We start from the raw sequence: 20860 nt of genomic DNA, 5'->3' as shown, positions 1-20860 counted from the left end.
GCAAAAAAATTGCAAAATAGTTTGTAATATACAGTCTATGATTGATATCAGTATTCAGGCTATAATCCATCCAGTAGTTGTTGAGATATTTCAGTCTGGACCAACTTGTGAACAGAAATGAGCTGCTTTCAATGAACATGGGCACCTGACTACTGTTTTAAGACGGACTCAAAACAGTGTCACGCAAAAGGAAATCCCATCCTTGGATAATTTAAACTGTAAAACTTGGTTTTTCTTTACTATTTACTGTATACCATTATTACATTTTTGATGTATGTATTTTAGTTGTACTCTTTCTCCTTCACCTATGTCGTCGTGGTAGCTATGCTTCCAAGAATTGCTTTCAACGGGCATTCAGTCTGCTTTATGTAGCTTGAGAGAGTTCAGTGACAACATAACAAACAATATAAAATGTTTTCTGGTAAAGTAGAAGTGAGAGTAGCGTAAGAACAATGCTGTGGTATACTGTGCATTGTTCAATTAACAAAAAGCCACTGAAAAGGGAGTTGTGTTTCACACGAGCAACAAGCTGTGGCCGCAGCTCTGTGGCCAGAACTCAAACAGGAATTGATGTTCCTGTCTCTGATGTGATGAATCTCTCGTGATTGGTGAGAATCGTTGCAGATAAGCGAGTCTTGAAAGAAGCTCTTACATTTTCTGTTTCACCTCATTCGTCACTTCAAATTTGGGCTAATGGAGATTTAAATCAAAACTGTTCTTTGCATTGCAGCTGTCTTGCAAACATACCTCATTTCATCTCTTTGTATAATTATCTGTGACAAACAAAGAAAACGTCAGTTTTGTTGCAGATCCATAAAGATGGGGAACTTATTAGAGATGTATTCAGTAAAAAATTGTCAAAACTTAAGCAGCAGATATCCTGACTTTTATTGGTGAAACTCTTAAAACAATGAACAATCCTGCATTTCCCATAATGCATCTGAATAGCATTTCTCTGTGGGTATTTTTCACCACGGTTGGATAGTTTTCTCTGTTCTGTATAAGCAGCGTCCCTTCTCCGTCAGAGGTCTGCCTGTTCTCCAGCAGAGACCATAGATTAGCAAGCTTTAAATACCTTTCAGACAGCATTGAGCCATATGATGCTGGATCTGTTACTGGCCTCGCTCCTTCTGTAGTTAAGAAGAAAAATGCGGCACTATGTTTTAATAGGCTCAACACTGCCCTGGGGAAATTGATGAGGCTTGACAATTATAAGGATATATTTTAGAGCTTGACCCGGTCGCTTCTCGTCTGCCGTTCCTCTCCCACGGCGGCAGCGCAGGGAAGAGCATTAACTACAAGGTGATGTGGGCCCTAACTCAGTGATGCAGAATTCTGCTCTCTGTCCAGGTGTCGGGCATTGTGTGAGAGCGGGATGGGGTCCAGTGAGTGACAGAGTGGAAAATGTGAAGAATGGCTCAGGGAGACAGAGCTGGTGAGGAGCCATGGAGAGACTGGAGAGAGCGAGGGGAAAGCTGGCGTCAGCAGCAGATGAGTGAGCGGAGTAAGAGTTGACTCTGATGGCGCTGTGCTCAGGGAAAGGAATAGTAGGAACGTTCACATACAGGAAACAGCCCACCCCCCCCCTCCCCGGTCCACCTCTCACTTCTTCCAGCCCGAGGGACGGCTTCCATGACAACAAAACCTTAGTGTTTCTATGACAACAAAGCCTGAATCTCATGCATTTTGCAGCAGCTGTTCAGGCATTACCTGTGTAACACATCAGCTGCACGTCACTGACACTTTACATTACGAGTCTTTCCATCACACTTTCCTGTGTGACCACAGAGGTGTTAGTGGGAGAGGAACACACACATCAATAATCTCAGTGACAGATTTAGGATTTACTGCTCACTCTGTGCAGGGAAGCAGTTTTATTCCCTAGATGAGTTCTAGCTGGAGAGAAGTGGATTTGGTCCCTCGATGTTAATGACACATTGCTTCCCCTATTTTCTTATCAGTTATTTGGTTATTCACAAGCAGCATTCAAGAGTAGATAAAAATAATTAAATATAACAAAAATGTGAAAACACACAAAAGAAAATGGCTGGTGTTGTGCTCTAAAGTTAAATTACATATGCAGGCCACACTATATCTTTAAAAAAAATAAACTGCATTAGTTAACAGTTCTGATAAACGCATCCAGCAAAATGAACTACAAAGCATCAGATTGCCAATCTGCTATCTTTCCCTCCAGCAGGCCTCTGAGGGCAGTCAAGGATGTTACAGTTTAATGTTGCATATCCTTCCATTTAAAAGAGTGATACAGACAGGCCTTCCTTCACTTCCAGAGGAAAACAAAACTATCAAGGACAGAGACTGGCTCTGCTACACTGCAGCTAGTTTTTTCCACCTGCTAAGATGTGAGAAGGCAGCCAAGCTCACCCTGAACCCACCTGGCCCTGTGTGACAGTGCGGTTAGAGTCCCACTGCGAGGCCTGACGGGACCGTACATCACACAGCTTCAGCTCAACCGAGGGGAACCTCGCTGCTGTTGAGTTAGGACAGCTGGAGGACATCGTGGGAGAGAGGACAAGGGAAGTGAGGGGAGGGCAGGAAAGATGGCTGCCGAAGGCACACAGGGTCAGACAGGAAGTGGCCACTCTCGCTTGGTTTCCTGCTAGGAAGGGTCACAGGGAAGACATGAACAACTCAGTCCTGGCTTTTTAGCAGAGGCAGGTACAGCAGTGAATTACAGCAGAATGGGAGGCAGTGTGCAGATTCAGGCACTATGTTTTTAATGAAACTTCCCACATGAGGCTCCAGGACTCCTGTGTTGTTGTGGCCTCTGCTTTTCCTCTCAAGTTCCCTGTTCAGTGGCCTGTACAGTCCCTGCATAAATGCAAATATTTACAGAATAGTTCTGGGTTGTTTGAATTTATTGTTTATAGTTTGGGCCAATTGGTAACAATGGTGTTGTACTTTGTCTGACCTGTCTGATCGTCCGACTTCTTGCAGCAATGTCTTTGTGTTTCCAGATCTCAAGGATTGTTTTAGTGAGTTGGAATATATCACTGATGGAAAGGATGGCCAAATCTACAGAAATATGTTGTAATAAACTGAAATTATCCTATTCCAAGATACAGAAAATAGTTCAGAGTCCTATGTCATTTGAGCATTTACCTTTCATGCTCCGTCTGTGACAGGCCCAGTTTGTGCTCTGCATGTCTTACATTCGAGATGTAAGGATCTGATTTTCTGAAAAATAGAAGCTTGAGAAACTGGTTCAAAATCTTTTTTTATTGTGCAACAAATGTGGTTTTTATCCAGATGACTACATGAGTGTTTAAGGATTTTGGAAATACTTTCAGAGCAGATGTAAGTCCTGTAAAATGACCTCCTAGGTTTTTCAATAAATCGCCGGGTGTTTATTTTTACGGAAGAATGGGTGCTCAAACATAATGGTAATACATGAGAGTCACAAACAGGGGGTCGGTCTGTGAATGCTGAGCAAAGCTCTGTCCTCACTTTAACTACAGTGAAGAAATCTGACTGCCCAACAACCATCCCTCCGAGCCCACTAAACTGTTTATAGAAAATCTTTCAGCTGAGCACATTTCATGCATCAGCCCCATCAGAGCTCTCATGAACAATTACCAGTACTAATAGGCTTTCAAGGAGAGATACTATTTATCTCTCCTCACCAAAGTTGTTTGTACAAAGATTTCAAAATTGATGCCTGGGAATAACATGTTCAAACATTTATGAAGCTTGTGTTAAACATTACCACTGAGCAAGACTGTGTAGAGCTTTGCCACTATATTGATCGTGGCAAGAAACACTCATGTTGAAAGTGTCGGACCTAATGCACCCTTCAGGAGTCGCAGTGATAAAAGGCTCAGACGTGTGGCAAGCCTTCCACCACTATGTTAAAAGTACAGAGAAAATGACTTACTTTCAGGAAATCAATGAGTGTTTTATTCTGAAATCCATTAAGGGAAAATCATTATAATATTCATTGTGGTCCTTTTGCAAAAAAGCAAGCCGTGAGCAGTCATGCCAGAAAAAGTTGTGCATGGCTGACCGAGTGAAGACGTAAGAGACACAGGCAGCTGGCTCACTGAGCAGTCATTTGTGTGCGTGTGTGTGTGTGTGACGTGTGTGTGACGTGTGTGTGTGTGTGTGTGTGTGTGTGTGTGTGATTCTCAGAAGCTCCAAATGAAATTAGCCGTCGAGCCGAGTCCTTTAGCAGCAGTCTGCAGCAGAGATTCAAGGTCAGAGTGGCTGATTCTGCTGATGCATTTTATTCTCCGGAGCCAGCACCAGGCTGCCGGATGAGGGGTTACCGCTGCCCACCAACCGCTCTACTCATTCCCACATCCATTCATCCTCTGCACGCACTCCTATCCCTCCATTATCACCCTGGTCCTCCCTGGCAGGGGAGTGTGCATTTACCCGTTAAATTAGGTGGGGGAAGAAGGAGGTCGGAGTGCCTGGATACCCTTGCCGACGTGCAGCGGGGAGATGGATAGGCTAAGGCGTCCTGATTTCCCATGTGACTACAGTAATTGTGTTATAATGGAGGTGGGAGCTGAGTGGCCATCAGCAGAGGTACAATGCTACTGGCTAGGTGTCCCCTTCTTTCCTGTCACCATACAGAACAGTAGACTGTGCACATAGACAGCAAGGGATTATGGGTATGATGTCTGCATCCCTGAAAGCCCATGCATGCAGTGATGCAGACATTCAGAGCTTCTTGATGTAAGGGATTTTACTGGCATGTGCACCGCAGCTTGTTACAATTGATGTTTGTATCTTGAGCCACCGACTGAAACAGAAGCAGCATTAAAACTGCATCTTTCCTCTGCAGGCTAATGCCACCAGAGATTAATCTATTTTTATTTTGCTAGTTATCACTGACACAATTATTCATTCACTTCATTAATTGTCAAATATAATAGCAATTTCTCTGCTGAAGTGAATTTCAATGTCATGGATATGTGAAAAGCAACCATTGTTCTGCATTTGTAGAGCTGTACCCAGAAAATATCTCATATTTTTAACTGACAGATAAATCCAGTAATTCAAATAAATTAAAGGGGCGCTCACATTTACACATTAAGTTCAATTTATTATTTTAGCTTGAGATTTTTATAGAAATGTAAACTGGTATGAAAGATTTGGGAGGAGGTCTAATGAAAGACCAGTTGCATTCAAATGTAGCTTGACCCACAATACAGACTAAAAGTCAATTCCTTATTTTAATCTGTCTCTTGTAAGTCCCCTAACCATGGAAGAGACTAAATAAATTGCTGGAGTAAACTTTAAATGCCACTTTTAATAAACATTCAAGCAGCTTTCAAAATGAGAACTGTTTTATATGGACAAATCAATTATTTGACTTGAATCTTTGAAGTCACCAGAGATGTCTTCTCAGTATCTCGTCACCCCTTTTTGTCCTGCCCACCTTAGACATGCATAGCTGACCATATACAATGCTTTTTTTGTGATCGTCCTCACGTTCCCCCTCTCGTCTGTCCTTTGCTTTTAGGCACCATGAGACCAGTGCAGAGGAACTTTTACGAGCCGTCGTCTGCTCCGGGGAAAGGCGTGGTGTGGGAGTGGGAGAACGACAACGGCTCGTGGACGCCGTATGATATGGAGATCTGTGTGACCATCCAGAACGCCTACGAGAAGCAGCACCCCTGGCTTGACCTGACCTCTCTGGGCTTCTGCTACCTCATCGACTTCAACAGCATGTGTCAGACCAACAGGCAAAGCCAGCGCAAGCGACGCCTGCGGAGACGCATGGACCTGGCCTACCCGCTCATCATGGGTTCCATCCCTAAGTCGCAGTCGTGGCCCGTGGGAGCCAGCTCTGGCCAGCCCTGCTCCTGCCAGCAGTGCATCCTGGTCAACAGTACGAGAGCCGCCTCTAATGCTATTCTGGCCTCCCAGCGGCGGAAGCTCTACGGAGGGACAGCGGGAAACCCGGGCGCCACAGGAACCCTCGCTGTAGTGCGGCAGAGCAACACCTTTGCTGGAACCTCCCTCTGGTCGCCGACATCCGCCTCCTCCGGCCCCAACAACATTAACATAAGTATGGGAGGTGGGCAAGCCAAAGCTGAACAGGTGCAGTTGCCGCTGTCCTCTGCCAATTTCCCCAGTTCCCCCATGATGCCATCTCTTTCATCCGCCCATGGCCACCACGCCCTCACCATCAACGGACAGAACAACCTGAACCGGCCAGGCACCCAGCGCATTTCCATGGGCACTGCCAGAGGAGCCATCCCACCAGGGTAATGATGTTTGCAAACACAATCATTCACACTTGTTGTAGCACGTGCATAATGCTCGCATTCTGTTGAACTTACAGCTCAGCTGAGGCGGTTGGAACATATAAAAAGCAAAGAAACGATCTAGATGTCTGCTTGTCTGCTTCACAATGCTTCAGCCTGGGTGTGTCTGGTGTATTGTGCTCTGTCAGTTTCTGTCTTCCTCCACCTCTTTCTCAATTTCCCTGCTGATTTATGACTAGTCGCGTTAAAATGCTGATCAATGGATCTGCAGAAGAAGCCTTGGGTCCAGTTGATTTTACTGACGAAGAACCCTTTTCTTTCATATGTGTGTCTGCCATGGTTACTGCTCTATAATGAGCTTATGTTGGCCCTGAAAGGCGTGAAATACTGCAGCTCTTCTGGATCATTCTGGTGCCTCTGCTTTGAACTACTTTGTTACTATGACTCTACGCCGTAGTTGTTGTGTCATGGGATGGGGAAAAAAACGTTGCATGTGGAGTATCTGGATCTTTGTGTGTTTTATGGTGCGGGTGTATGTATGCACGGTCAGGCATGTGAAGCGGGTTCTGGTGTAGCTGTGGAAACCTATTTGCCATGGAGGCAGAGCTCCACTGGGGAAGAATGAATAATGGATCAAGGAAAAATGGGAGCTTCAGCTGAGCGCTCTGACCTCAGAGCGATTCAGCGAAAGGAGCTGAGGAAAAGAAGTGTGTGTAGCGTTGTAACCAATACTTCAGTCTCCTATCCTGCTTTCTTTTACTAAAATAAACCCTCTCCTGATCTAATTTGATTCCACTTTGTTCTTACCACTCATGGGGAGAGACATACTTACTGAATGTTTGAATAATACCGTCCTTCAACCAGGCACACATGCTTTCACTTTCTGTGCCCTATTTCTGTGACACTGAAAGGAAACGTATATGGTTTTTGCTCAGACCATGACCTTGTTTTATACAGCAAGCAGGTGGGAAATGATGCATCTCTGTGCAAAGTTACTGTATATGTGACGGAGAAAACCAGCATGGGGCGACCTTCCGTCTGTAGTTTAAGAATTCAGTTAAAGCTCGGGTGAGCGTGGAGTTGTGGATGAAATGTGACTCTTTCACCTCGCAGCACCAAAGGTTTTTGCAGAGAGGGCGAGAGGGAGGAAAGACAGGAGGTGAGGTGGAGTGCGTCGGTTCCCAGGCGAGTGGCTCGACATACAGGATGATTGTGGTTAACATACACACAGCAGGACATGAAAGCTCACACGTGCACACAAACCTGCTATGTGTATTCACTCGCAGATTCCCACGAGCATGCTACAGACTGATAACGGAGGAACCCACGAAGAATGTAGAACATTAGATCTGTTTCTCTCACACACCCACACCCTAATATAAGTGGTGCTGGGTGTGAGGAAGATGTTTGGCACGCTGTGGCTTGTTTACATGAGTTTATGTTGCTGCTTTACGTGCATAGTCATCCTTATGATTACAAGTGTATATCTACCACATTAATATATACATTTACATTTAAAAAAATGTTGATTTCATCTGTCTATAAGCTAGCACAGCAGAGTATATGTCATTGAAGGGGCTGCAGTAAAAGTGTGGGTGTGTGTGTGGAGGAGGGGTATCTGTCTTGCGTCCACAAATATTAGAACTAACACCATCTGCTGGTTTTTAACTTATTACTGGGTTGAAACAGCCCACTGTATCACCACCTGCATTCAAATGTTATCATGGCCATGTGTCTTACTTACTTAGACTTGGCTCCACTGTCGAACACAAAAGTAGGGCTGCAATTTAAGATTTATTGTCATTGGATAAGCAGCAAAGTTTCACACGTTAGAAGACAAAATAAATGTATGATTACATGGAGTGATGAGAAGTGATAGTATTGAATACGTTGAGGTAGAATGAACACAGAAAGAACATCACAAGATCTCTGGGGAAGTTTCTCATGTCTTTTTTTTTTCTCAGCCAAACCACTTCCTCTTATGCACTTTCCCCATGCACTCTGGTATTTAACTGAGTTAAGACATGCGCTGCATTGTCTTCAGACAAAAGGAATAAGTGTGCATGCTGCCGTTGGCTGCGTTTACGAGCTCCACTCTGCTTGTGTTCAGACTGCTCGTCTGAGTTTTGGCTGGAGGGCTGTGTGTGGAGTGCAGAGATCATTATCCCATAGTGGGCTGCTGCACCGCTCTGCTCTGGTGCTCGCCACGAGATATAAATTAATATTGAAATGGATGAATAAATCATGAGCGCTTATATGGACCAAACTGATGCAATTTGGAAATTCTTGGTGTCAGTATTGCTTATTCTCAGGGCATTTCAGGTACATTGTGCCCCCCTCTCCATCAGTGTAGCAGGCGTAGGGCTCCCGCTACTCACATCAATATGCAATTAAGCACTCCTGGAGTTCTCTCACGGCAACCTTTCTCTCACTGTCTTTATGGTGCATAATAAACAGATGAGAAGATATTAGTCCTCCATCAGCACTTTCTTAACCAGGCCTAATGTGGTCTCTCTATTTGGGGAATCGCATCGCTCTCGGTCTGATTAGGTCCTCGAGGCAGGCTGGAGCTTCCCCTAGGAAAGGAAGCACGAGACAAAAGAGGGACAGCGACCCTTGTGCCTTGACCTGACAGGGGCCATATATAATGTGGTGTTAATGGGTTAGGTATGTTGGGGCTGGATTTATCACTTAATTACATCGGTTTTAGGTCAGAAATGACAGCATCTGACATGGAAAAATACTGCCATAAGAATTTTTTTCTTCCTCTCTTCAGTTGTACACTACTGTCCTCCCTCAAAGGTTTGAGTGTAGCTTGGCTCAATGGACAGAAGGGAGCGAAGTAGTGAAACTACAGGAGGAAGAGATAAACTAGAATTTGCAAGGCGTAAGAAATGCAGAGGTGACTAGGTCCAGTCTGGTTCGCTGAAGGTGCGTTGTCAAAACTTGAGTGCTGGAACAGCAGTGTTGTGGTGGAAAGGCCAAAGGTCTGCTCTTGTTTACACTGACGGTGAGTTATAATTGCTCGTAAGATGTGAATACGAGCCATCACAGCCTTTTGTTCAGAATCACTGGATACTCTCGGCATTGACTGTTTTTTGCATAAAAATGACAGATTAATGACTGGATTTGGATGTACTCTCAATGGTGATGATGGTGTTTTTAGACAAATATGATGTGAGAAAAGGAGAGGAATAAACAGCAAGAGGGAAGAGGTAAACCCTTGAAATCATCCAGCATTAGGGATTGTCAGCAGAGTGTGAGGAGGTGGCGTGTGTCTTAAACAGCAGCGCTCCAGGTGCAGCCAGGACAGACGGGGTCAGTGCCTCCATTTTTTATTTTTTTTAAAGTCAAGAGAAAAGAGCTTCGTAGCACGGATGTATTTTTTCTTTAGGTTTAGAAGATAATGATCATCAGTAGCTTCTGCTGGTTGTGCAATCACACGGTGTGCAGCTGTTTCATCAACATTGCATATTTATTATGCAATACACTCTGTGGCTGTTGGCGAGATCTTTGGAAAGCAATAAAGATGAAAAGCATTCCTAATTAATGTTATGCTATATGGATCCCTGACAGATCCTCTGTACTGTATGCTTACAGGAGTGTTTAGGTTGTGCAGACGGCACACATTGAGATGGTGTTGAGGGTTCTCATGGTGTGCTGTCTCATCCCCTCTTCTCCTAATGAAAATTATTTGCTTGATGACAGTGCTCTCACTGAACAAGCCAAATTATACATGCACTCATAAAGGGGGGGCGTCCTGTTCATGTTGTTTTGATTTGATTTCGGGCTAAGTGCATGTTTAAATGAAGGAGGAACTCTCCCACTGGGCAGCACCTAAATTGGTTTCATTGCGTATCACATTCTACTTTAGCCAATCACTCTACTTTTGATATTCATGTTTGATAAGGTGTTTGTCGCTTCCTCCGCCTTAAACATTTTCCTCAGCAGGGAAGACAGAGTAGCTGATACTGGTGCTTTTATTGAGTGACGAGCAGCTGAATGACGAAGTATCGACCGGTTAGTTTTTGTTACAGGCAGCGACTGCAGCAGGTGAGTTCACCCGTTAATTCCTCGGCTGCGGTCGAAGGTGCAAAATCACTCGCTGTAGTCTTAGCTTCAAACAAAAGCCTGCATCTTAAATAAAACCTGTTCCAGTTCCACACCCCTGACACACACAACAGGAGTCAGCTGATGGTTCACTGATGCAAGACACAATGTGCTGCGAGTCCCTGCCAGTGCTGCGATTTGAGACATCAGCCTCACCCAGGCCTCGCGTCCTTTTCTGTTATTGCACTCAGCTTATTGAAGGGCTTCCCCTGGCACAGGAACAGAGGCTCTCGCTAATATGAAAGCAGTCTCTCGAAGCAAATTTGTGAAACGCCTGAGAGCTGCTGGGCCAAAGATCTCAGTCCCTTCATGGTCAAAGAGCAGGGAGATTTAGAAGTACATGTGCAGAAGTGTATGTGTGTGTGTGGGGTTGATAAACTGAGATAAACAATCAGGGGCTCCCTCAGTAGTGCCCTATTTACACCTGTTCATTTCATGTAACTCTTCTAGATCTGGGCAGAATGTTTCTGGTTTAGTTCATTATAGATTTAACCACTAGTAGTGCTGTGGAGCTTTTTTTTAATGATTATCCCTGTTGTGTTTCCTTTTTTTTTTTTGCAAGCAATATAACGATGCACATAACTTTACAGAAGCACAAGCCAGCGAGGGACACAATGCACATTGCTGCTAGAACTATAATGCAAATCTGTGGTGGGATGAAGATGGTAACAGAATAAAAATATGTAAATGATGGCCTTTCTATCCTGAAGCTTAGATTTGACTTGATTTGCTGGGCCTGTCTCACATCCAACTCGTATCTGGTGCAATTTAGTTGTTGCTTCTTTGTTGAATTTTAATGTGAACAAGATATCGATGCAATTGCATTTTTAATGAACCCAACATTTCCATCAAATGACTTGACTTACTTTGATTATTGTTACTTGAGTTGTCACACTGAGGCTTACTTTTAGCCGGAGGAAAGGAGCTCTGCTGCTCTGTGGTCCTTTCTGTGTGATGCTGGTTGAATTGAGGTTTTGAAAAGAGACTCACTGACTTGCATGCTCATATTAATGCCTCAAGTGCTTTTGTCCACTCTGCTCCACAGATCTGGAAGAGTGCACAAGTCAACTGTCTTTGTCGTCTGTGTTCGCCATGAACTCCACCCTCTCCAAATGTCATCCTGAATCAGGCTCTGCTGCAGTGCTTTGTACATGAGTCAAACTGTCTCAAACCATTGCAGTTGTCTCCGTCTCTGTGGTGAAGCACATGTGACATTTTAACTTGAGTGTATTTTGTGGCATGTAGGGCAGAGAGAGCTGCTGTTCTCACTTTTCTCAGCTCTGGCATAACGGGCAGTGGTGCACAATCAGAACAATTAACTGCTGATTTTGGAGGTTACAGGTCCATTTTAAGAATGTGAAAAATATAGATTTTTTGAATAAGAATTGATTGGCACGGCATGAAACATGACCCTAAATTAATGTATAATGTGAGCTAGTCACTTTCTGTGGCCATGCGGTACTTTGGAAAAACACCAGTCCAGAAAGTCTTTTTTTTTTTTCTTTCGTTGTAGGGTTCCTGCCCTCCCAGTAAAGAACCTGACTGGATCTGGACCTGTGCACCCAGCGCTAGCAGGTTAGTCAACATTTACTGTGTACCATCTGCTCAGAAAACCACTAAAACAAGTGATTTTTGTGGTCAAACTTATTGATCTTGAAAGACATTTACAATCAGTGCTTTTACCACTCTTCTCTGTCTCTCTGTGTGTGTGTGTGTGTCTGTGTCTGTGTCTGTGTGTGTGTGTGTGTGTGTGTGTGTGCTGTCCATATGTATCAGGTATGACAGGTATCCTGATGTGCGCTGCAGGTCTGCCGGTTTGCCTGACTCGGGCCCCCAAGCCCATACTGCACCCACCACCCATCAACAAGAGCGACATGAAGCCTGTGCAAGGGATCAATGGCATGCGCCGCAAAACCAAGAAAAAGCACCTGAGGAGAGGTGAGATGGAGGAAATCAAGGAGTAAATGCTTCCATTGTATGTTCATAGTGTGTTAGCGAATACATTCGAAAAGCTCTGAGGAGAGGAATAGACCAAGCTTTGCAGGATTCCCCCATATCGGCTGTCTGTAAGTCTGTTTAGCATGCAAACAAAACCAAAGCTGTTTGTTATTGTGATCATAATTGTTCATTAAAAGCTCAGTGAGGGTGATACAATAAATCTAACCTCACCCAAGGTTGCTGATGATTAGTTAGGAAAAGCACTGCTTTACCTTTCAAAAAGCTCCTATAAAATGTAATGATGATTACTAGTTCAGATTTATGAGCCCATGCAGTAAAAGTGTTACTGTAACAATTGTATAGGTGTTACACTACATGCACGACTGAGGCAGTCGACAGGAAAGTAATTAACAAGGGACCGTTGTTCTGAGCTGGTTTGAGAGGGGATCTGGTGTTTAGTTGGACGGCGTTGTGCTTGAATAAGTAAGTGCTGGTCGATGGAAGCCGTGGAAACCGATGGCCTCCCAAGGGAGCCTTCGTCCTAATTGATCAGTGAGGCTGTTGGGCTTCTATCCCTGCACTGTGGTTGTCCTCTTCAAGCCTCCAGAGCAGATGATGCAGCAACGCTTTATTTTACGGGTCCCATAGTTTCCTAGAATTTACCAGGAAGGACGTGATATGTGACTGTAAATTTATAAGAAGGTTTCTGCAGAGGATTATGTCTCCAATTACAACGATAAATGAATACTCTCTAAATACTAAGGGTGGCTTTTATGGAGCCGTTCTTTCATGGAATCTTCTCTGAAAATCAATAACTTCTGATAGACACAGACAAACACCTTCTCAATCCCAACTCGTCAAATACAGACGCTTGCTCAGTGGCCACAAGCTGTTACGCTGCAGGTACCCCTCTAGTGTCAGTTTTGGACGTGTCAGGGAAGGCGTGCGTGGTTCCACTAGTTACATGCATAGTGTCCTTTTAAAAATAAACTTCCATTTCCACAAGAAATTAGGGCGAGGCAACAAAACCATTTAGTTAGGTTTTGGAAAAGAGCGTTGTTGACGTCAACTTAACTAACTAACTAATGTCATGTGACTAGCAGGTGACAAACGAGTCACGTGATTATCGACTTATGAGACAAAATGTCAACGTTTACGCTTATTTCACACGGGACACGGACAGTGGTCTCCTGTCCTGTGTTTGTTTGACCAATACATCTCCACCACTCCGGCACACCAAGTGTATACTATCTCGCTCTTTATACCACGTCAGTTGCTCTGAGCATCTTATCATGAAGTGGGTGGGTATACATTGCCGTTATTTGAAAGTGCAGTGGGTTGGTTAGACCGGGTTGACTCAACACAACCAACCAACTCAACGAGGCTTTAACATTACTTAGTCCCAGTGATGGTTTGAGCTAAATGCTAACGTCAGCATGCCTTATAAAGACCGACAATGCCGTCCCTGAAGCCATGCTGCCGGCCTTTCGTTCAATAGAATCTATTAGGAAATTGTGGGCCTTTTTAAAATGTAACCCTGTATGTGGAGTCTGAGTGTGACCACAGACATACTGGAGAGTTGTGAGGGGAATGGAGATGTGTTTTTTCTCGTGCAAGGAGATTTGGGCTTATCCTTCTCTGCTTTCTGTACAGAAGAAAAGGTCAGAGTGGCTTTTGTTCCAGCTAATGAAGCCATCAAATAGCAATTGAGTCTCCTCTGTCTTTCTCCTCCTTTTTTTCTCTCCTCCCACTTTTCACAGCTCTCTGCCTCCCCTAGCCTTTATACCTTAACATTCTTTTTTGGCTCAGTCTGTCTCTCTCCGCTGCTCTCCCTCCCTCTGTTCCCTGGCTGTCCCTCAAATGAACAAACAAAGGCTCCGGGGGAAAGGAGGTTGCCTGTAAGCGTATTAGGGGTGTAAGCTGTGGGTGTGCTCTCAGCCATGCTAGCCTGGTTACACACAGGGATTATCAGAGAGTGTGGGGAAGGCTGAGTTGTTATGTGCCAGTTTGAAGGTGACCTCCTCTTCAACATCACAGACATGTATACTACATTCACATGCACACTCACACTGTCATCAGAAAATAAAGGGCTTCAGTCAAGCTCAGGCCAGAGCAACTGCTGAAACAGATGAAAGTTTTTCATCCATCAAGCTGTTATAGCTGCTATAGTTGTTGTTCTCTTGTGTTCAAATAACAAGCAAATGCCATCCAGCGGTCCATCATGCCCCTTTTCACATTTACTTGTGGTATGTGGGTGTAAGTAAGTGCCAAGATTGTTTTTTTCCTCCAGTGGTCATCTCATCTCTCTTCTGCTTTTTTCTATGACGAGGCAAAAACCCAGAGGATGTGGTGCGAAGATACACAGAGAAGATTAAAGTGGTGCCAGATGAGGTAAGGAAAACCCGCACACACAGAACACTTAAAAGTTTTGTGCCCACCAAGCGACTGGCTCTGTGACCGTTTGATCCCCTAACTAAGTGCGAGAGTCTCATAAATACATAGTCATGTAGAATGGCAGCTGAAGTATTTTGCTTGGCTTTTCCAGGACTGTACCATCTGCATGGAGAGGCTGGTCATGTCATCAGGCTATGAAGGCATCCTGCAGCACAAAGGCATCAAGCCAGAACTGGTGGGCAAACTTGGCAAGTGTGGGCACATGTACCATCTGCTGTGCCTGGTGGCCATGTACAACAATGGCAATAAGGTGGGTAAAAGCTTGTGAGCCAGACGATGTTATGATGTCACTCTAGGCTCAAATGATAAACTTGTGATGTCTAACCAGATTGCATGGCAGTGGCAGATGATCAGGCTTCAATATTGTTGTACGCAGATGGGGATCTTATGCAGTCATATCAGTCGTGACAGCAAGACTTTGTAAAATGATTATACATTCTGCTCACTTCATTCAGTTCAGTATTCTTGCATGAAATACAAATGTACTGCTTGCTAATGCAGAAGAGGCAACTACAAGCAGATTTAATCAATGTTGAATTGACAACAATTTTTCTGATATCAAAGCAATTTATCAATCAATATGAAAAGGCAAGATTGTGCAAATAGCACAATTCATATCGTATATCTCAGGTGGTGGCTAGCCATGTTTTTATGGTTTTAAAGTACCAATATATTTGTTTTCCCCCTGCTGTGGTAGTCAGAGCATTGAAAAACTTTATTTGAACATTTCAACAGCACCTTTCCAGGAACAAGATACGTATTACTCTTAGACCCTGTCAACGGCAGTCTTTGTGACTTTTGTTTTTTCGCCACTTTTGGGCAGCATTAACATATTATCACCTCTTGAATTTTAATTGTCCAACATGTTTGCAAACAGTTGCCTATTTACACATCCAGTAGATGCAGAGCAACATTGGCATGCATTTGGGTCTGTGTTTCTAGCAACGCGACACATCTCTTCGTTAGCTGTGGTTTGGTTTCTCTCACAAATGTCTTTTCTCTTGTTGCTAACTTTATCTTTCTGCTGTTTGGTGCCGGACAGTTTGCATACAGTGGATTTTTCTTTTAGGTTTTAGGTTACACCAGTGACAGTGAACCAAAACAACACATTTGTCGGTTGTAAAACCAAAACAATGAGCTGGAACATTTCTTAGATCTTAGGGGAACTTGTGTGATAATTCTCTGTGGATTCATCACCACAAGCGAACCCTTTCACATTATAAATATGTCATTTGAATGTCATTGATATTAAAATATTGATAAGTGAAGCTTTACATGTTTGCTTTAACACTACAACCTTAATGTCATTCATGGCTATTGTTTTGCAAAGAGGGCAGAAAGCTTAGAGACAGATATCTCAAAATACAAATAAAACCAAAACCAAAATCTACATGGCTACATAACACTTTAGCTGAAGTTAAGAAAAGATTATTTTTTATTTTTGGTGAACTGACCCTTTAAAGCAATATGACACTAAGCAATGCATGTCAATATCATTGCATTGTGTTATTAATATATACATTTATTCTTTCTTCCATCCAGGATGGCAGTCTTCAGTGTCCAACATGCAAAACCATCTACGGGGAGAAAACAGGCACCCAGCCTCCTGGGAAGATGGAGTATCATGTCATCCCCCACTGCCTGCCCGGCTACCCGGACTCCAAGACCATCCGCATCGTCTACGACATTCCTGCTGGGATCCAGGTCAGAACTGTGTTGCTTCACTAAATCCACCGTGCTACTTTTGTGCCCTGATCCACTGTGTGTGCTCTCTAAATCCGTGCCCTTTCTTCAACTGCTGCTTATCCGCTTTAGTTTGAAGGACGGTTATCAGTGCAGGAAGGTGAGGTGTTGTGGCTATGTAAGTCACTGAGGAAACAGCATTCTTAAAGAACACACAGTAGTTGTGGGCAGTGATAGACTCTTTACCACCATGTATTCATTTGCAGGGGTTTTGTAATTAATTGATCATTTAGTATACAGTATATACTAAATAAATCGATTCTTTAAAATGAAAATAAAACCGATCCAATGAAGGTCATTTTGAATTTACCTCCCTTTTACAGTGGAAAGGAGAGCATTGGGTTGGTGAGATGAAAAGGTTGCATATTTCATCCTGACTGCTGAGAGGAGCTTTAATAGAGTCAATAAACTGACCTTTTTCCACCAGATGAACAGGCTTAATGCCCCAAGGGACAGAGAATACTGTGGGTGACCTGACCACTCAGGTCAACAGAGCAGGACTATTGCCAGGGAACTGTAGCTCCCCTGCCTCTCTTTCTCCTCTCGCTCCACACTCTAAACATCCCGATGGGCAAGTCTGTAATGGACTTAATGGACAACAGCAAAAATAACATTAGAAATAACAGTCACCAAATGAATGAGGATCATCACAGAAACAAACAAAGTCAATACATCACTCTACATGTATAAAGTCAGTATCTTTCTGCTGCTTTGCACTCAGATTGGTTTGTTGGTCCATCTCATCACGTCCATCATGGACTCCCCATTTGAATAAAACAGCATGGCAATCCAACATTATAATCTGTCCAATTAGCGTGTCTAATAAAAACAGGAAAAAAAACCTGCTCTGGAAATGCAGTTTCTTGTTTTCAACACAATTTTAAACCAGAAATAAGGAACATTATGGGACCAATTTGTCACGACAAGACAACTGTAACTACCTTAATTCCTTAATTATAATCTGGTGGGGGCACACAAATAGTTGCCCAGCAGATTTCAATAGTTACCAGTGCTACTTCTACCCCCCTTCAGATGCCAATGTGGATGTATTAGGATGTATTGGCTTTTTTATATTGGAGCTCTGAGAGCAACTCTCTAAAAAATGATATTTAAAGAGATAATTGGATATTTACAGTAGCATATCTCAAATAATTTTTTACAAAAGGCCATTGTTAGCATCGTGAACAATAAAGCTCGCTCTCAGGCTGCTGCTGACATTTCCTGCACGATTAAGTCCGAATTGGAAGAGAAGGAGTTGTAACGCTTGTTTTTGCTCTCAACGTTTTTCACCAGACCAATGAGCACCCCAACCCCGGGAAGAAGTTCAGTGCAAGAGGGTTCCCTCGTCACTGCTACCTCCCTGACAATGAGAAAGGCAGGAAGGTAAGAAAGCCATGATCTAACAGTAAAAGCTTACTATGTTGAGTGAATCCCAGTGCACCTTGATGCAAAGAATGGGAAAGCTTTCCTGCTCTTTCTGCAATCTGTGGTTGTATTTAGCTTTACTAAAACTTAAAATGACTTGTGTAACCCTGGTTTTCTGAGAAGCATAACAATGTCTCTCATGTTATAAAAGAGGAATGATTATAATTATATGAAGAATTATTATACTTTTGTCTCTCCAGGTCCTGAAGCTGCTCATCATGGCCTGGGACCGACGCCTCATCTTCACCATCGGCACGTCCAGCACCACAGGCGAGTCGGACACGGTGGTGTGGAACGAAATTCACCACAAGACAGAATTCGGATCCAACCTGACCGGCCATGGCTACCCCGACCCCAACTACCTGGACAACGTCCTGACAGAGCTGTCGGCCCAGGGGGTCGGTGAGGACAACTTGAAGGACTGATAGCGGCTGAGCTGATTCACAGGATCACAACCCAACACGCCCCGCCATCTCCCAGAGAACAGGACCCTGCATGACGGGCCAACAAGTAGCCGACAACTCTTTACTCCCCACAAACAAAAATATCCTGCAGAAGTGGTGGTACAAGAGCAACGGACGCAAATTAAATGACGTGGTTATGGTCAATATTTTGATTTGTATAACCTAAGGTTCTCCCCCCCCCCCCCCCCTGCTGTCTCTTGATCCAGAATACAAAGACAAGGTGAGATTTCTGTCTTGGTAAATTGTATTTAACCCCTTTTAGATTCAAACTGAAGCTGTTCCTCTGCACTTGATGAGGGCTCATATTTGTAAATGGGCCCATATTTGTAAATGCTGAACTCCAGAATGCATGGCCCAGACTAACGCTGCATAATGAAGGTTGGGCAAATATCTACAATCGGGTAAGGTGTCAGTTTCTTGCTTGATATTGTGAGGTGAGATTTTAAGAGAATTTCAGCATTTTGAATAATCCAAATGAATTGATTATTTGCGTCCCTCCTTTTCTCTAATAATGAATTATTGGTGACAGTAAAGTGGTGAAACTTGGTTTTGTGATTTGAAGGAGAGGATTTTAGCTTTTTTTGTGATGTGTCCGTTAAGTTGCACTGGGCATCTCTGACATTTTCCACTTCTAAAACCTTCGGTCAGTTCTCTAAAATGGAAGTGTGTTCTGTCGTGCACGAAGTAGATTCCAGAGAGATAAAGGCTATGAAATACTAGTGTTTGGTAATAAACGTATATTGTATTGTCAACCTTGTGACCCGTCTATGAGAGGACACATGAAATAAATGAATCAAGCATCTTACCAGTCAGTTTGATGCTAGTTGTGAGGTGTTGTGGCTTGACAGGCTGAGGTTGTGAAGAGGGTTTTGCTATGCTCCAAGGTTAAACTTGTTTGTTTTGTTGACACACTGATGACGCCGACCTCTGTGAATATGAAGCCTGCATTATTTTTCTCCCTGTTGGAGACAAATCCTGGCCTCTTTACAATCCATCATTCTGACCATACACAAGAGGTGAGTGTGTGAGGGCAGGCTCTGTGGCATTAATATGCTGGCTTGAGGTCCTTTAGGAGAAAAGCTGAACACGCTTCTAGCAGATGGACGTTTCTCTTTCAAACACCAACAGTGTTGGTCCCTTGGAGATCCATCTTGGGCTTCTGCTTGCCAGAGATCCACACGTCTCTTGAGAACTTGTTTTCTGCTGGGCAGTACACAGGGATCCACTGCTTGTACAGCGAGCAGGGAAACGTCTTATTCTTTGCGTCAGCTCATTCAGAGTTGTAACAGACGATCCTTAAGTATACCCCCCACTTTCCTTCCCCTCCCGAACAACAGCAGAGCACTTCTGTATGTACCTTCTTCTAGTATGTAGTTCTCATGCTTTTTTCCTACGCTCCCCTGTTTCCACCTTCAGATTTTATGCCCATGGGGTGAAGACTGTTTGAACGTCCTTGGAGGAGGTCTTGTGCTGTTTCTACGCTCTGAGATAAAAGACAACCCAGTGCTGCATAATTCTCCATTAATATATCTGATCAGTTTTAATGAGAGGGGGTGTTGATGTAAGGTTTACCGTGTGGGCACCCAGCTGTGAGCTTAGTTTTGGAGTGAATCGTCGTCTTCCATAGCACTTGAGGCAACGGTTTGGTTCAATCAGTCATTCGATTTTTAGGAAAATATAAAATTGCAACTAAATCTGTCTATTTTTAAGTTGTTTATAAACCAGCTTGCGATGCTTTGAAAAATAGGCCTATCTATGATATACATTTGCAGATGTGATATATCTTTAAATTCAAGCTCAATTTGAGTCGATGGCGTAAGTTTAATTTATTTTTATACTCTTCTATATAGTAAATATAAAGATGGCCCACATATCTATACACAGGCACATGTTAACATCAATACATAAAATCTGGCAAAGATGAATTTGTCAGTATGTCAGGGACTGTTGAAATATGTACGACATGTTATGGACGTCTTATATTACAAGTAGTCTTAGCGTATGCTGCTCTCGTTACCTTAATGTAGAATCTGTGTAGTTGATCCCCTGTGGGACTCCAATAAATACAGTAAATGTGTCCTTATTATTGGTGGGGGAGCTTTAGCAGCATGAAGATGTCCGTTCCCCCCAAATGGGCCATTTCTCTTTTTCTACTTGTCCAGAATGGGAATGGATGCAGTCAGCGATCTTTGTTCAGTTTCATGGTGAAAACTGCACGCCTGGGTTAAATAGACGCTATTTCTTGAGGTTTGTTTTAAGTTAGCTGGAACAACAGATTGGAGCGGTTGACCTAAGTAAGTTGTCAATCAAAGTACACTGAATTACATTTTTAAAAGGCCCTGAAAACACAATACAGTTTTCTCCCAAAGTTAACAGTTTTGTTATTTTACACAACATTGTTTTTGGTATGTGTCCTTGCATTTGTGTTCATACACAAAGCAAAGTGTATTTTCGCCTGTGTGTGTGTGTGTGTGTGTGTGTGTATGT

General features: G+C 43.4%; 1 protein-coding gene across 2 annotated transcripts in view; it reads left to right on the top strand.

Annotated features, from left to right (window-relative positions):
* The window catches only part of dtx1 (deltex 1, E3 ubiquitin ligase), a 35901-nt gene extending 15076 nt beyond the window's left edge, over nucleotides 1-20825 (top strand). Inside the window, exons 3-10 of one of the 2 annotated variants that reach the window (XM_031849047.1) lie at nucleotides 5492-6239; nucleotides 11863-11924; nucleotides 12126-12287; nucleotides 14629-14678; nucleotides 14833-14991; nucleotides 16284-16445; nucleotides 17778-17867; nucleotides 18110-20825. In XM_031849047.1, the coding sequence (XP_031704907.1) occupies nucleotides 5492-6239; nucleotides 11863-11924; nucleotides 12126-12287; nucleotides 14629-14678; nucleotides 14833-14991; nucleotides 16284-16445; nucleotides 17778-17867; nucleotides 18110-18334 (1658 nt within the window). In that variant the 3' untranslated portion in view covers nucleotides 18335-20825. Of the gene's footprint in view, nucleotides 1-5491; nucleotides 6240-11862; nucleotides 11925-12125; nucleotides 12288-14616; nucleotides 14679-14832; nucleotides 14992-16283; nucleotides 16446-17777; nucleotides 17868-18109 lie in introns of both variants that reach the window. The other variant, XM_031849046.1, reaches the window with a different exon arrangement.
* Nucleotides 20826-20860: the final 35 nt, after the last annotated feature.

Source organism: Anarrhichthys ocellatus, unplaced genomic scaffold (assembly GCF_004355925.1).
Source record: "Anarrhichthys ocellatus isolate YVR2014 unplaced genomic scaffold, GSC_Weel_1.0 scaffold9, whole genome shotgun sequence".
Taxonomy (NCBI): domain Eukaryota; kingdom Metazoa; phylum Chordata; class Actinopteri; order Perciformes; family Anarhichadidae; genus Anarrhichthys; species Anarrhichthys ocellatus.
Note: the sequence above shows the minus strand (reverse complement) of the source record. Positions and strands in the feature narration are given on the sequence as shown.